The sequence below is a fragment of the Nomascus leucogenys genome, chromosome 6, assembly GCF_006542625.1.
Source record: "Nomascus leucogenys isolate Asia chromosome 6, Asia_NLE_v1, whole genome shotgun sequence".
In the NCBI taxonomy this organism is placed as follows: domain Eukaryota; kingdom Metazoa; phylum Chordata; class Mammalia; order Primates; family Hylobatidae; genus Nomascus; species Nomascus leucogenys.
In genome coordinates this window covers 71833031-71850018 of record NC_044386.1, presented here as the reverse complement: position 1 = coordinate 71850018, position 16988 = coordinate 71833031, and the positions used below count along the sequence as shown (strand labels likewise).

At 46.0% G+C, this 16988-nt stretch overlaps 1 protein-coding gene across 1 annotated transcript in view; it reads left to right on the top strand.

Moving 5' to 3' along the window:
* Positions 1–698: 698 nt before the first annotated feature.
* LOC115835564 overlaps positions 699–16988 on the top strand; it is a 29951-nt gene continuing 13661 nt past the window's right edge. Inside the window, exons 1-5 of the mRNA XM_030815117.1 lie at positions 699–795; positions 10954–11131; positions 11233–11370; positions 11977–12079; positions 16185–16323. Of these exons, the coding sequence (XP_030670977.1) occupies positions 699–795; positions 10954–11131; positions 11233–11370; positions 11977–12079; positions 16185–16323 (655 nt within the window). The remainder of the gene's footprint in view (positions 796–10953; positions 11132–11232; positions 11371–11976; positions 12080–16184; positions 16324–16988) is intronic.

Genomic DNA, 16988 nt, shown 5'->3' with positions numbered 1-16988 from the left:
GAGTTCAAGATCAGCCTGGCCAACATGATGAAACCCCATCTCTATAAAAAAATCAGCCGGGCGTGATGGTACACACCTCTAGTCCCAGCTACTTGGGAGGCTGGGGCAGGAGAATCACTTGAACCTGGTAGGCCAAGACTGTACCACTGCATTCCAACCTGGGTGACAAAGTGACACCCTGTCTAAAAAAAAAAAAAAAGCTGATAAAAATTAGATTGCAGAGCTGAGAGTACATAAGGAAACTCCTCAAGTGCAAAACCAAAATTCACATGGGCACACACAGCAGGAATCAAGAGGTTACGGGCTCTGAAAGCAGAGCCAAGCCGCCAGGCTTCAGAACAACCTCCCACACGGGAATGCACACAAGGACCCACTGAATCCGAGCTTCCTGCAGAAGGCCGGGAGCCACTCAGGATCACCTGCCTGCCAGCCAACCACAGCCAGGGGGCAACACACTGCCCGTCCCAGGCTTTGGGTAGCAAGAGGCCCCACGAGAAAACAGAGACCCAGCCTTGCTCTGTGAGTAGAAGTGAAATCAAAAGCACACCACTCATCTAGGTATAGATATCACGGGTCAGGAAATGACCACCGAAACTCACCTAGAGTCTGTGAAACCTACAGAACCCTCAGGACCCCGGAGAGGCAAATGCAAAACCATATGCTGGGACACCTCGACAGCCTAAGACATACACAAGGCCATGCTCCACAGCACCGACCAGAACAGAAACATCACTGCAAACCAGGAGGGGCAGCAAACACCTGGGGTGCACCCACGCAAACGCCAGGACGCCACAGGTATGGTGATAAATGAATGCTACAGAGGACTAGGAGAAGCACGCTCCAGACCTCTGCTCAGTTCATTACTGCAACTAAACTCTACACTCAGTTCTGTACATTCTAGAAGCAGGGCAAAAAGCGGAGGGGCTGAAAGAGGGACACGATGGGTTGTTACACAGAAACCACTGTAATAAAAGGGAAAAATTACTATGTCAAGAAAACCGTGGTTCTTGTCATTAAGTTATAGGGTTTTATTACAAAGACAAAGAAAAGATGATGATCAAAGACTTCAGCTTTAGTTTTGCCAGGGAGGAAGACTTCTGTAGCTTTTATTTTGTCCCTAACCATAAACTTCATGGTGAGGAAAGGAAGGTATTGCTGTAGGGAGCTGAGCTTACTGAGTAGATCAAGCTTGTCCAACCCATGGCCTGAAGGCAGCACGTGGCCCAGGACGGCTTTGAATGCGGCCCAAAGTAAAATTTCTTAAAACATTATTAGATATTTTTGGGATTTTTTTAAGCTCATCAGCTATTGTTAGTGTATTTTTATGTGTAGCCCAAGACAATTCTTCTTCCAGTGTGGCCCAGGGCGTTATGGCCATGATGAACATGTCACAGTGCTGCACAGATTTTCTTTATGGCCAGTTTTGGGGCCGGTTTATGGCGAGGCTTTTTGGGGGGGGGCTTGTTCCCAACAGTTCAGAAGGGAAAAGAGAAAATAAGAAAAGAGTAAGCCAGAGAATCAATGAATGCAGTTGCTTAGAATCTCTATAAAGGATGAAATCTACAAGACCTATATGTGTATTAGTAATCCATGTTCCAGAAATCCGTATTACCAAAGCATACATGATTATTGATACTCTCGTATTTTCCTTCCTATTAAAAATTACTAAAAATAGGCCAGGCGCGGTGGCTCACACCTGTAGTCCCAGCACTTTGGGAGGCCAAAGCAGGTGGATCACGAGGTCAGGAGATTGAGACCATCCTGGCTAACACAGTGAAACCCCGTCTCTACTAAAAATAAAAATAATAATAATAATAATAAAAACCAGCTGGGCGTTTTGGCAGGCGCCTGTAGTCCCAGCTACTCAGGAGGCTGAGGTAGGAGAATGGCGTGAACCCGGGAGGCGGAGCTTTCAATGAGCCGAGATTGCACCACTGCACTCCAGCCTGGGCGACAGAACGAGACTCCGTCTCAAAAAAAAAAAAAAAAAAAAAACTAAAAATAATCCCCCGCCCAAGCTACTATCTAAGCATAAATCTAAGTCTAAGAAAATGGACACCAGCCTTTATAGAAAAAATAGAACCAGACAAAAATTCAAGAATAACATTAACATGGGAATGATCTCCTTTAATCCTACAAAAGGAGATAGACATGCTTTACACTGCTGCTTTAAGGATGAGGACTACTATTCAGCCTTATAAAGGAGATCCTGCCATTTGCAATGACATGAATAAACCTGGAGGACATTATGTTAAGTGAAATAAGCCAGGCATAGAAAAAAAATGCCATGCGGTCTTCTTTCTTAGGTGGCATCTAAACAGAAATAGAATACACACAAACCAAAAATAAAAGACTGTTTTCCAAGGGAAGGGAAGAGAAGAAATAGGGAGAAATAGGTCAAAGGCACTGAGGTACAGTTATGTAAGATGAATAAGTCTGAAGACCTACCATAAAATGAGGACTCTAGTTAATAGAAGGGTATTGTATATTAAAAATTTATTAAGAGAGTAGATTTTAAGTACTCTTACCAAACACAAAAAAAGTAACTCTGTAATAATGGATCTGTTAACTGGCTTCACTGTAGGAAGCAATTCACTATGTGATATGGTTTAGATGTATGTCCCCATCCATACCTCATATTGAAATGTAATTCCTAATGTCGGGGGTTGGGCCTGGTGGGAGGTCATTTGGTCATGGTGGTGGATTTCTCATGAATGGTGTTGCACCATCCCTCTTGGTACTGTCTTCATGACAATGAGTGAATTCTCATGAGATCTGGTTACTTAAAAGTGTGTGGCACCTCCCTGCTCTCTCTATCTTGCTCCTGCTCTGGCCATGTGACATGCCTGCTCCCCCTTCAGCTTCCGCCATGATTGTAAGCTCCTCAGAAACCAGCATCATGCTTCTGGTACAGCCTGCAGAACCATGAATCGATTAAGGCTCTTAGCTTTATAAATTATCCAGTCTCAAGTATTTCTTTATAGCAATGCAAGAACAGACTACTAATATACTATGTATATCAAAACATCATGTCGTGCCTTAAATATATGTAAATTTTTTTTCTTTTCTTTTTTGAGATGGAGTCCCACTCTGTCGCCCAGGCTGGAGTGCAATGGGGTGATCTCGGGTGACTGCAAGCTCCGCCTCCCAGGTTCGCACCATTTTCCTGGCTCAGCCTCCCGAGTAGCTGGGACTACAGGTGCCAGCCACCACGCCCAGCTAAATTTTGGTGTTTTTAGTGGAGATATGGTTTCACCATGTTAGCCAGGATGGTCTTGATCACCTGACCTCGTGATCCACCCGCCTTGGCCTCCCAAAGTGCTTGGATTACAGGCATGAGCCACCATGCCCAGCCAAAAAAATTTTCTTAAAGGATGAGGAAAGTTAAAAAGTTCAGAGGTGAGCCTTGAACCCAGATTGTTTTCACTCTAAAAGCTTCAGAAGTACAGTAATTTTATAAAATAGCCCCCAAATTCTGTGGTACTTAATTAAAAAGGAGGGTATCTGTCCCCATTCCTCTTGAATTGGGTGGCTGCTTCAACCATTGTATGCGGTGTTCCTTCCAAGGCTGCATCATAAAAGGTGACGCAGCTTCTGCCTTGTGCTGGGACCCTTGTGCCAGGAGCCCTGAGCTTCCACATAAAAAGTTTGATGATTCTGAAGCTGCCATGTCATGAGGAAGACAGGCTGTATGGAGAGGCCTCATGTGGAATCATCCTCATCTTCCAGATGCCTCATTCTACACACACAATATGGGAATCAACAGACCTTCAAGTCTCCCAAAGATAGGTCCCCAGTAGTCAAGTCCCCCCAGCCTTCAAGTCTTCCCAGGTGAAGCCCCAGACAGTGTGCAGCAAAAACAGGCCATTTCCATTGGGCTTTGTCCAAATTTATACTCCCCAAATTCACAAACACATGGTTGTTGCTGAGATTCAAGGTAATTTGTTACATAGAGAGAGTCTCAAGAATAACACCCTTCACCATGACGGGCCACATTCCCTGCCTGAAACTCAGCAAAGCATGGTGGTGGCATAGGACTAACTAAAGCTGAAATCAAAACTCAGCCACGAGTAAATCATGGATATGTGGGAGGCCGGGCGCGGTGGCTCATGCCAGTAATCCCAGCACTTCGGGAGGCTGAGATAGGCAGATCATGAGGTCAGGAGTTCGAGGCCATCCTGGCTAACACGGTGAAATCCCATCTCTACTAAAAATACAAAAAGTTAGCTGGGTGTGGTGGCAGGTGCCTGTAGTCCCAGCTACTCGGGAGGCTGAGGCAGGAGAATGGCGTGAACCAGGGAGGGGTACCTTGCAGTGAGCCGAGATCGAGCCACTGCACTCCAGCCTGGGCGAAAGTGGACTTTGTCTCAAAAAAAAAAAAAAATCATAGATATGTGGGAATACACAGATACACATCAACATGCACACAGGCAGAATATCTCTTATCAACTTTACAAACAATGAAACAAATACATTTAAAGAATGACTTGAAACACAGCATGAATCATTTTGGTATAGAAATAAACACTTGATAAAAACCACCCCCTCTAGAAAAGCCCCGATCAAGCAAATAGAAGACATGCTACATTTAATTCGAGCCAATGATCTTTAGTTGGGTGTAAGGCAATTTTCTTTTCTTTTTTTTTTTTTTTTTTTTTTTGAGACAGAGTTTTGCTCTGTCGCCCAGGGTGGAGTGCAATGGCGCCATCTCGGCTCACTGCAAGCTTCCCCTCCCAGGTTCTTGCTATTCTCCTGCCTCAGCCTCCCAAGTAGCTGGGACTACAGGCAACCGCCACCATGCCGGGCTAATTTTTTTGTATTTTTAGTAGAGACAGGTTTCACCGTGTTAGCCAGGATGGTCCTGATCTGACCTTGTGATCTGCCCACCTTGGCCTCCCAAAGTGCTGGGATTACAAGCGTGAGCCACTGTGTCCAGCCGGGTGTAAGGCAATTTTTTTACATGCAGCAGGAATAGAAAACATCCCAATTTTGCTCCAAGGTACTTCATAGGAATTGAGATGGGATTCCACAGAAACAGATAAACTGACTCTACAAAGCAGCAGAGCATCAAGACATTCTGATCAATCCACAAGTCTTCACAGATTCCTAAAACAAAACCATACAGCAAAAATCTTCAGAGGAAAGGGTTCAGTTGTGGGAATACATTAAAGACTGTTGGGACAAACATGTCCGGTGATGATCTGTATCAAGTGGAAAAGGAATAAACAGAAACCCATTTTAAAACTCAGCTCCAATCACTTACTGCAGGACATCTGCAAGCTACCAAAACTCAGCAAGTGACGGTGTGTTACAGAATGGGTGTCTGCATCTTTGAAAGGTTCGCATTTGCTCTTGAATGACAATTTTTCTGATACACTGGCCCAGATGTGACCAATGATCTCATGCCATCTGGTGTTCAGAGAAGGTACTCCAATGAGAAGCAAATCCCAAATGTTGCAAAATAAAAAGGACTGAATTTTCCACCAGGCGCGGTGGCTGACGCCTGCAATCCCAGCACTTTGGGAGGCTAAGGCGGGTGGATCCCCTGAGGTCAGGCGTACGAGACCAGCCTGGCCAACATGGTGAAACCCTGTCGCTATTAAAAATACAAAAATTAACTGGGCGTGGTGATGTGCACCTGTAATCCCAGCTACTCAGGAGGCTGAGGCAGGAGAAGCACTTGAACTCAGGAGGCAGAGGTTGCAGTGAGCTGAGATCACACCACTGCACTCCAGCCTGGGCCACAGAGCAAGACCCTGTCTCAACAAACAAACAAACAAACAAAAAAAGTGTCGTCAGGCCTCTTGGCATTTCATAGGACATAAGTACAGAAAATGGTGGCATTAGCATGATCTGAAGGTGGAGTGTTGGGCTCTGAAGATGGAGTTTTGGACTCTCTGACGTCAAAATGGACCTTTTCTCAGGCACGTGCACAGGTCCAGTTGAAGGGTCAGTGGTCTCAACCGGTTTGAACTGGACAGGAGCTGGCCCAAGGTCCTGAAAGACAATAGAAGCACCATGACTATGGTGACCTATGAATGTTGTCTATGATGTAGCCAGTGAAGGTTTAGTTTCAGCATTCAGTGTACCATGGCCTTTGGGTTCATGGAAAAAAAAACAATAATGCAAAGCAAGCAGCCAAAAGCCAGCAGGGCAGGCAGACCTGCACTTTGACCTGCTGTGGCCCCAAGCCCAGCACCAGGCGCTTCGTGGCAGACCCACAGATGTGGGGGCTCCACAAGGCACAGTGGCCCAGAAATCTCTCCAGGGCCTTGCCCTTGGTGGTCCCACTTAGGTGGCTGGGCATGTTTCAGCTTCTCAGGGTGACCGATTGGTGACTTCCTCTCTGACGCTCCAGCACTCTCCCCACACCTCCACTTCCCAGCCCCTCCACAATCCTGTAAGGTCGAATTCCACAACAAATCCCTTAGCCCATATTCACATGGTTCTGCTTCTTCCCTGACTAAATCCTGACACTTCCTTCAAGGTGGGCGTAAGCGGCGAGCACTCTCTGGACCCTGGGAATGCACCTGAACCAGGATGCCCCTCCCCAGGTACCTTCCCTTCTTCAGCAGCTCCAGAGGGAGGCTAGCTTCCCTCAGCCTTTAGCAGAATGATTTGTTAAAAGGGTCACATCTGCTCCACACTAGCCCGAAAGGCCTCAGGGACAGGGCAGGGTCTTTGATCCTCATCTCTTGGGGGGGGTGAGGAGGAAGCCACAATATACCGGGTACCTGCTTGGTGCTAGATACTTCATCATTTTATCTTCGCAAGAAGCACTGCCCCAGCTTCCAGTGAAAAGCTGATAGGGAGGGAGGATGGTGGAGCTGGAGTTTGACCCCATGCTTGAACCCACGCTTACCAAGTACCAAAGCCCACAGGTCCCTTGACCTGCCCACCTGCCCACAGCTGCAGCAGGAGGTGGAGCCGGGATTTCTGCCCATGTCTGGCCTCTGCCGGGTCCTGAGGTCCTGACTCCTGGGCCTTGCTGCTCTCTGCATCCCATGGCTCCCCCTAGGAGGAAGTCTTAGAAAGGATGCATTCAACTGTCCAGGCTCCATAATAATTATTGTTTTATAGATATACATACATATATTTTATTGCTATATATATTCTTTGAGTACCATTCTGAATCTTTGTGTCCCGCACACATTGTTTTCTCTACCAATACCCTTCACTCCATTTTTCTGCCCAGAAACCCTAAGTGTCCATCAAGTATTAGCTCAAATTGTATCTCTTCATGAAGCCTGCCCTGAGCACTCATAGAATTCATTTGTCCTTCCAATGCACTCAAGACTTACCTCTGTAACAAATGCATTTGGAATACACTGCTTACTGCTTCACCAAGTTTTATGAGGTGCTTCACTGAGAGGCAATTAGGCATGCACCTGTAATCCCAGCTACTCAGGAGGCTGAGGCAGGAGAATTGCTTGAACCTGGGAGGCAGAGGATGCAGTGAACCAAGATCGTGCCACTACACTCCAGCCTGGGCGACTGAGCCAGACTCTGTATTTAAAAAAAAAAAAATAGGCCGGGTGCTGTGGCTCATGCCTGTAATCTCAGCACTTTGGGAGGCCGAGGCGGGCTGATCATCTGAGGTCGGGAGTTCAAGACCAGCCTGACCAAAATGGAGAAACCCCATCCCCACTAAAAATACAAAATTAGCCGGGCATAGTGGTGCACGACTATAATCCTAGCTACTTGGGAGGCTGAGGCAGGAGAATCGCTTGAACCTGGGAGTTGGAGGTTGTGGTGAGCTGAGATCATGCCACTGCACTCCAGCCTGGGCAACAAGAGTGAAACTCTGTCTCAAACAACCAACCAAACAAACAAAAAACAAAACAAAACAAAAAACACAGTGTAACAAGTTACTATAAAGTCACTGCTCAGGGACCAACTTGCCTGCTCCTGTGCCTCTAGAGGGAAGCTCCCTCCCACAGTTCTTTAGAGTTTTATATCTTAAGTACAGGAGTCAACAAACTAGGCCTATGCACCACATCTGGCACCCAGTCTTTATTTATTTATTTTTTGAGATGGAGTCTCTCTCTGCAGGTCCCAGGTTGCAGTGCAGTGGCATGATCTGGCTCACTGCAACCTCTGCGTCCCGGGTTCAAGCAATTCTCCTGACTCAGCCTCCCGAGTAGCTGTGATTACAAGTGCACACCACCACGCCTAGCTAATTTTTGTATTTTTGGTAGAGACGGGCGTTGGCCTCTCAAAGTGCTGGGATTACAGGCATGAGCCATGATGCCTGACCTAGCCTTTTTTAAAATGAAGATTTCACGAGGCCGGGCACGGTGGCTCAGGCTTGTAATCCCAGCACTTTGGGAGGCCGAGGTGGGCGGATCACAAGGTCAGGAGATCGAGACCACGGTGAAACCCCGTCTCTACTAAAAATACAAAAAATTAGCCGGGCGTGGTGGCGGGCGCCTGTAGTCCCAGCTACTCGGAGAGGCTGAGACAGGAGAATGGCATGAACCCGGGAGGCGGAGCTTGCAGTGAGCCGAGGTTGCGCCACTGCACTCCAGCCTGGGCGACAGAGCGAGACTCCATCTCAAAAAAAAAATAAAATAAAAAATAAATAAATAAGATGAAGATTTCAGTCAGCGCAGTGGCTCACGTCTGTAATCCCAGCACTTTGGGAGGCCAAGACAGGTGGATCACCGGAGGTCAGGAGTTTGAGACCAGCCTGACCAACATGGTGAAACCCTGTCTCTACCAAAAATAAAAAAAAATAGCTGGGCATGATGGCATGCACATGTAATGCCAGCTACTTGGGAGCCTGAGGCAGAAGACTCACTTGAACCCAGGAGGCGGAGGTTGCAGTGAGCCGAGATCACACGATTGCACTCCATCCAGCCTGGGCAACAAGAGCGAAACTCCATCTCAAAAAAAAAAAAAAAAAAAAAGTGTCCTTTTTTGTCTCAACCCCTTTTTTTATTTTTTTTTATTTTGAGACAGGGTCTCACTCTATTGCCCAGGTTGGAGTGCAGGGGCCCGATCTTGGCTTACTGCGGCCTCAACCTCCCCGGCTCACATGATTCTATGACCTCAGCCTCCCAAATAGCTGGGACCACAGGTGGGCACCACCATGCCCACCTAATTTTGGAATTTTTTGTAGGGATGGGATTATGTCATGTTGCGCAGGCTGATCTCGAACTTCTGGGCTCAAGTAATCTCTCTGCCTCCACCTCCCGAAGTGCTAGGATTACAGGCTTGAGCCACCATGCCCAGCCCTGCTTTAATTTAAAGTGTATTTCATTTGATATTAGTACAGCCACTTCAGCTCTTTTTTGGTCACTATTTGAGTGTTGTATCTTTGTATCCTTTTACTTTCAATCTGTTTAATTTAAAACATTTATCTTGTAGATAGCACATTGATGGATCATACTTTCTTTTTTAATCCTTTCAGCCAGTCGGCTTTTCTTTTTTTCTTTTTTCGAGACAGAGTTTTGCTCATCACCCAGGCTGAAGGGCAATGGTGCAATCTCAGCTCACTGCAACCTCTGCCTCCTGGGTTCAAGCAATTCTCCAGTCTCAGCGCCCTGAGTAGCTGGGATTACAGGCACCTGAAACCATGCCTGGCTAATTTTTGTATTTTTAATAGAGACAGGGGTTTCTTCATGTTGGTCAGGCTGGTCTTGAACTCCTGACCTCAGGTGATCTGCCGCCTTGGCCTCCCAAAGTGCTGGGATTACAGGCGTAAGCCACCACACCCGGCCAAAGTCATGGATTTTTTTTTCTCAGAAAGTGTATTCCATTCCTTTTCCAGAAACCAAATTTGTACAAGTTAACTAAAATAAATATTTATACTCTAATTTTTTTGTTCTGAGGTCTTATTGAGTTTTAAGAATAGAATTTTATCTTTACATGTTTAGAAAAATTAGAAAATATAGATAAAACATAATTAAGAAAATAATAACATCTTTTCCTTCTGTTCTAAGTTCATTACTATTAGCCGAGTGCAGTGGCTCACATCTGTAATCCCAGCATTTTGGGAGACTGAGGCGGGCGGATCACTTGATTCCAGGAGTTCGAGACCAGCCTGGGCAACATGGCAAAACCCTGTCTCTACAAAAAATACAAAAATTAGCCAGGCGTGGTTGCATGTGCCTGCAGTCCACCTACTGGCAAGGCTGAGGTGGAGAACCACCTGAGGCCGGTAAGTCAAGGCTGCAGTGGTGCAGCCTCTGTCCCCCAGGCTGGAGTGCAGTGGTGCAGTCTCAGCTCACTGCAATCTCCGCCTCCCGGATTCAAGCGATTCTCCTGCCTCAGCCTCCCGAGTAGCTGGGATTACAGGCACACACCATCACATCAGGCTAATTTTTGTATTTTTAGTAGAGAAGGGGTCTCACCATGTTGGCCAGGCTGGTCTTGAACTCCTGACCTCAAATGATCCACCTGCCTGGGCCTCCCAAAGTTTTAGGGATTACAGGCGTGACCGCCATGCCCCGCCAGTATTTTTCTTAGGAGCAGGATCTCACTCTGTCGCCTGGGCTGGGCGTGCAGTGGCACGATCTCAGCTCACTGTAGCATTGATCTCTCAGGCTGAGGCGATTCTCACGCCTCAGCCTCCCAAGCAGCTGGGATCACAGGTGTGCGCCACCACACCTGGCTAATTGTTCATTTTTTTAAGAGATGGGGTCTTGCTATGTTGCCCAGTCGGGCAACATGGGATCCTCCAACTCCTGGCTTTGAGGGATCCTCCCGCTTCGGCCTCCCAAAGCTCTGAAAATTACAGACGTGAGCCACCGTGCCCGGCCTATATTGTTTTATATTTCTTCAGTTTTGTTTTGTGGTCGCTGGAGGTGTTTCCTTCTTGGATTCCCTGCACAGTGCTTCCACAGCTGTTCCATGTAATCTGCCCAAGACTCTTGCTGCATTCAGTTGAACACACAGGAGAAAGCTCTTCAGTCCCCAGCCGACCACACAAAGAGCCATTCTCATCCCCAGGGGAGCTGGTCTCGCCACTCGATCCCTGGACAGCTCCAGTTGGTGTGAGCGCAACCACCTGCCGCAAGACTAAGAGCGCTCCGGGCCAGACAGTCTCCCGTGGGAGTGCGGGCGCGCGTGCGTGCGTGCGACGGAAATCCCACTTTCTGGCGCCCGCGGTTGGCCCTAGCCGCAGCCGGTGAGCTCCAAGTAGGAAGATAAACGGGATTGCGGGAAGCGGGAGAGTCGGGAGGAGCGGCGAAGGGCTCCTCTTCCCCATTGGCTGCGCCCGCGGAGCAGCCTCTGTTGCGATTGGCCGTACGCGGGGGCCGGTAGTCCCGCGTCCGCCCGCCCCTCCGGCCGCGAGCTGAGCCAGCGGCTGCTTGGAGGCTGTGTCCGCAAGCCGGCAGGGGGAGGCGGCCCGGCCCTGCGCGTCAGGTACTGGCCTGGGACACCGGGGCGGCAGGCGGCGGGGGCGGTGCGGGCGCGGGGCTGGCGGGCTTGGGCGCGGCGGCCGCACCTGGGCCTGCGCTGACCGCCGGCGGCGCAGCCTCGGGCCTCTCTCCATCTCTAAGTGGTGGTGGCTGTGGGTTTTTCTACTGGCGATCTTTTTGAGTAATTTGTTTCACGCACGCGCCCTGCTGTGGGGTAAAGCGGCAGATTTATGCTGCTGTCATTTGTCCGTTAAAACGGTGAGCTTCCTGTCGTGTGTGTGTACTTTTTGGATTGGAGGGCAGATGACATTGTGACTTGGCCTCCTAGGAGCGTCCATTCTCAGGGTCTCGCCAGCGTGGTGCAGAAACCCGGCACACCCTGCCTGCCTTGGAAGGAGGCTTTCCGTTCCCCTAACCTCCCTCTCCCTCCATCTCTTCCCTCTTCCTCTATCTCCCCCTCACTCCCTTCCCCCAGTTCTTCTCTCCCCTCTTTCTGTTCTCTCTCTCTCTCTCTCTCTCTCTGTCTTTTTTTTCTGCATTAAACTTTTCGGGAGTGTCTTTGTAAATTGTTAAAAAGCGTTAGGTCTTCAACATGTATGTTTACTTTCAGGCCTGAGAACTGGGAAGAAGCTGGAGAAAAGATGCCCTCTGAATCTTTCTGTTTGGCTGCCCAGGCTCGACTTGACTCCAGGTGGTTGAAAACAGATATACAGGTGGGATTTGACATGTCTCTCTTGATGTGTTTCTACTTCCATTAAATTTCTCGTGTAAGCCTTTTTGTTTAGGGCATGTAAGGGGAAGTCAGTTGTATCTTGCTATATTAGAGGAGCAGGTTTATTTCCTGTAACTTAAAATATAACAGTCTTTATGGCTGTTTTTGTAGATCGTGCACGGCTGCGTTTTAATTAGTTTCGTGCACGAAACTTGAGATCTATGAATAGGCAAATTTTTTTTTCCTATTTATTATTGCTGGTTAAGGAATCTGCCACACTCCTAACCATGTCATGGTGACTGTTGTTTGTTACTGATAGTTTTTGAGCTGTTTAGTTAATCTGTGGAGGGGAAAATTGGAGAAGTTGCAGTAATTATGGCCGCTGGAAACTCACTCATTTTATGAGGTCTTGTGTTTGTGTTTCTGGAGAGACAAGAGTTAGTTCAGTTGAGCTGTTTGGTTTGTATTTGTAACCAATACAAGGACTAAGGACAGTTGTGTTGAAACTGAGGTCATGACGTTAGGATCTTGAGGGCTGAAGGCTCCAAATAAATGGTATATATAGAATTCTATCTGACTTGAAATTTTCCCTTTCTGGACCTCCACATGCTGAGGCTAACAGTGTCCATATGACAGTGCTTTCCATGACAGGATAGTTCCAAAAGATGCTCTTAGAAAAGCTAAGTACATGGAAAAATCCAAAGTATGTGTTTTATTCATTACATTTGATGAATTTTTTTGTTGTTGTTTTTTCCTCTCGAGAGGGAGTCTTGCTCTGTCGCTCAGGCTGGAGTGCAGTGGCATGATCCTGGCTCACTGCACCCTCCGCCTCTTGGGTTCAAGCAGTTCTGTGCTTCAGCCTCCTGAGTAGCTGGGATTACTGGCGCCCTCCACCTCGCCCAGCTTATTTTTATGCTTTTAGTAGGGACGGACTTTCACCATTTGGTCAGGCTGGTCTTGAACTCCTGACCTCATGATCCGCCCGCCTCGGCCTCCCAAAGTGTTGGGATTACAGGCTTGAACCACCGCGCATGGCCCACATTTGATGAATTTTTTTGTCATTTGTTCTTTTAAAAATCATAGTTAGAAAGCAGAGCATAATTGTTCTTTATGTAGATCCCAAGTGATTGGGATTTTTAGGGAGGTTTTTTGGCATTCAGTAAATGTCTTTATTTTTAGTGTGGCATGATGTGTGTTTTTTATTATTAGAAAATATGTATAGATAGATTTATACATCTTAAATTCCTTTTTTTTTTTTTTGAGACAGAGTCTCACTTTGTTGCCCAGGCTAGAATGCAGTGGCGCCATTTCAGTTCACTGCAGCCTCCGCCTTCTGGATTCAAATGATTCTCTTGCCTCAGCCTCCTGAGTAGCTGGGATTACAGGTGCCGGCCATCACGCCCGGCTAATTTTTGTATTTTTGTAGAGACAGGGTTTCACCATGTTGGCCAGGCTGTTCTTGAACTCCTGACCTCAAGTGATCTGCCCGCCTCCGCCTCCCAAAGTGCTGAGATTACAGGCATGAGCCACCGTGCCCAGCCCCTGGACCTAGATATCATCTCATGACCCTTTCCAAAGCCTGATTTGCATCGATTAGTTATATGTGTGTGATAGGTTTTTCTAAAGTTTTTTAGAAGTTACCTTTTTACTTTATTATAAAAGTGCTTTGAATACACTGAATGTTAAATACATGTTTGTTGAATTTCATTGGAACTTTAATATTAATGAGAACCATTAACTTTTTTTGTTTGTTTTTTTTTGAGACGCAGTCTCGCCCTGTCGCCCAGGCTGGAGTGCAGTGGCATGATCTCGGTTCACTGCAACCTCCGCCTTCTAGGTTCAAGCGATTCTCCTGCCTCACCCTCCCAAGTAGCTGGTATTACAGGCACATGCCACCACACCTGGCTAATTTTTGTATTTTTAGTAGAGATGAGGTTTCACCATGTTGGCCAGGCTGGTCTTGAACTCCTGACCTTGTCATCCGCCCACCTCGGCTCCCAAAGTGCTGGGATCACAGGTGTGAGCCACTGCACCCAGCTGACTTTTTTTTTTTTTATTAAAAAACATATAAAATTTATTTTATTGTGGTATCTAGTTGAGTAAATTTTGACCTCTATAGATTCATGTAACCTCTGCCATAAGCAGGATGGAGAAGTTTCATCACCTTAAAAGCTCCCTTAAGGTGCTCCTTTTTATCACATGTTCCCTGGCCTCGTACCCTGGCAACCACTGATCTGTTCTCCATCAGTGTAGGGTATTCTTTTTGAGAATGTCATGTAAGTAGAACCATATTTTAAGTAACATTTTGAAACCATCTTCATTTACTCCCAGTTATATGTTTGAGATTTATCAGTTGTTCTGTGTATTAATAGTTCTTTTTATTGCTGAATAGTAGTATTTCATCATTTGGATGTACCACATGGTGTTTATCCATTCTGCTATTGTAGGACCTTGTGGTTGTTTCCATTTTTCTTTCACAATTGTAATCCTGCTGTGAGCATTTCTGTACAGATTTTGTGTGAATGTAGCTTCCATTTCCCTAGGATAAAGACCTAGTAGTCTGAAAGTTGGGTCATGTGCTGAACTGTTTTCCGAAGCAAGTTAAGGCATAGTTTTAGATGGTCTTAATGACTTAAAAATATTGTGATCTAAAAAGTTTACGAAGGTGTTATCTGTGTTAAGAACTTGAGCCGGGCGCGGTGGCTCACGCTTGTAATCTCAGCACTTTGGGAGGCTGAGGCGGGCGGATCACGAGGTCAGGAGATTGAGACCACGGTGAAACCCCGTTTCTACTAAAAATACAAAAAATTAGCCGGGCGTGGTGGCGGGCGCCTGTAGTCCCAGCTATTCGGAGAGGCTGAGGCAGGAGAATGGCGTGAACCCAGGAGGCAGAGCTTGCAGTGAGCCGAGATTGCCCCACTGCACTCCAGCCTGGGCGACAGAGCGAGACTCCATCTCAAAAAAAAAAAAAAGAACTTGAAATGCACCACTATTTCTTCATTACACTTTTGTTTATTCTTTGGAAAATACAGTTTAAATAGCACACAGTTTATTTGTTATCATAAAAAGTCTGACTAAATTTAAAGTTATATATGTGTATATAGCTACATATAACTATATATAGTTATGAGTATTAATACTAATATTGTATCTTTGAAATTTCATGATTCTACCCTATTTATGCAAATGAAAAAAATTGGTAAATATTTTGCTAATTATTACTTGAACTGATTTTCTGTGTCACTTTTTGTTCATGTTTATTGCAGATAACAGAGGGGTCTCTATATTTCAATATGCAAAATTTTGCCACCAAAATATTTCTGTACCTTTTAGGTATCATTTTGTTTTCATCACCAATGTTATCAAATTATTTAACAATCTCATTGCTTCGAAATAATTTCTATTTGTAAGACTACCTGTACACTATAATTAAATGTTAACTAATGTTTCTTATAGAAAGAAGCCATCTATACTACGTAATTTTCACTCTTAAGAAACTGATTTCAGTAGAATGGCTTAAAAATCCCATTAGGAAGTTGATGGAATATCATCTTGGAAGGCATGCTTTAAATAATTTGATATATTGGTTTCTTTTCTTCTCTTTTTTTTTTTTTTTTTTTTTTTTTTTTTGAGATGGCATCTCACTCTGTCACCCAGGCTGGAGTGCATTGGCGCCATCTCAGCTCACTGCAAGCTCTGCCTCCCAGATTCACGCCATTCTCCTGCCTCAGCCTCCCGAGTAGCTGGGACTACAGGCGCCCGCCGTCGTGCCCGGCCAATTTTTTGTATTTTTAGTAGAGATGGGGTTTCACCGTGTTAGCCAGGATGGTCTCGATCTCCTGACCTCATGATCCACCCACCTCGGCCTCCCAAAGTGCTGGGATTACAGGTGTGAGCCACCGCACCCGGCCGATGTTTTGGTTTCTTTATGAAAATTTTACTGGATCTGTTACAGATATGATTGATGTGTTTTATTTTTAAGTTGTCAAACATTCAGTTAATGATGTGTGTTGTAACTTTTCGGGGAGGGACATTTGCAGAGACTGACTAATGGTATGGTATTCTGAAAAGCGGTTACAGATTTTAAAAATTTTTTAATTCTGCAGATGATAGTGTCGAACAAAGTGGAACAAAGAAAGAAGATCTGGATGTCTGACAGAGAGAAAAAAGATGAAGAAGAAACTCCTGCACCTGTATATAGCGCCAAGTCAATTCTGGACAGCTGGGTATGGGGCAAGCAACCAGGTAATCTTCTGAGTTTTGGCACTTTGGAAAGCTTGATCTGACACTCCTTTTTTAAATAACTTGGATGGATTATTAGTATTTTTTTGGTAACAATTTTTTTTTTTTTTTGAGATGAAGTCTCGCTGTGTTGCCCAGGCTGGAGTGCAGTGGCGGAATCTCGGCTCACTGCAAGCTTTGCCTCCTGGGTCCACACCATTCTCCTGCCTCAGCCTCAGCCTCCTGAGTAGCTGAGACTACAGGCACCTGCCACCATGCCCAGGTAATTTTTTGTAGTTTTAGTAGTAGAGACGGGGTTTCACTGTGTTAGCCAGGATGGTCTCGATCTCCTGACCTTGTGATCTGCCTGCCTCGGCCTCCCAAAGTGCCGGGATTACAGGCGTGAGCCACCGCACCTGGCCTGTTAACAATTTTTTAAAATGTAACTTTAAAAATTTAAATATTGTGGTAAAATATACATACCATAAAACTTAACCATTTTAACCATTTTTATGTGTACAATTCATTGGCATTAAGTATATTCACATTGTTGCCCAGCCATCACCACCATCCATCTCTAGAACTTTTGCATTTTCTCTGACTGAAACTCTCTATCCATGAAACACTAACTCCTTGCTGCCCCCAAGCAACCACCATTCTACTTTGGTCTCAGAATTTGACTACTCAAG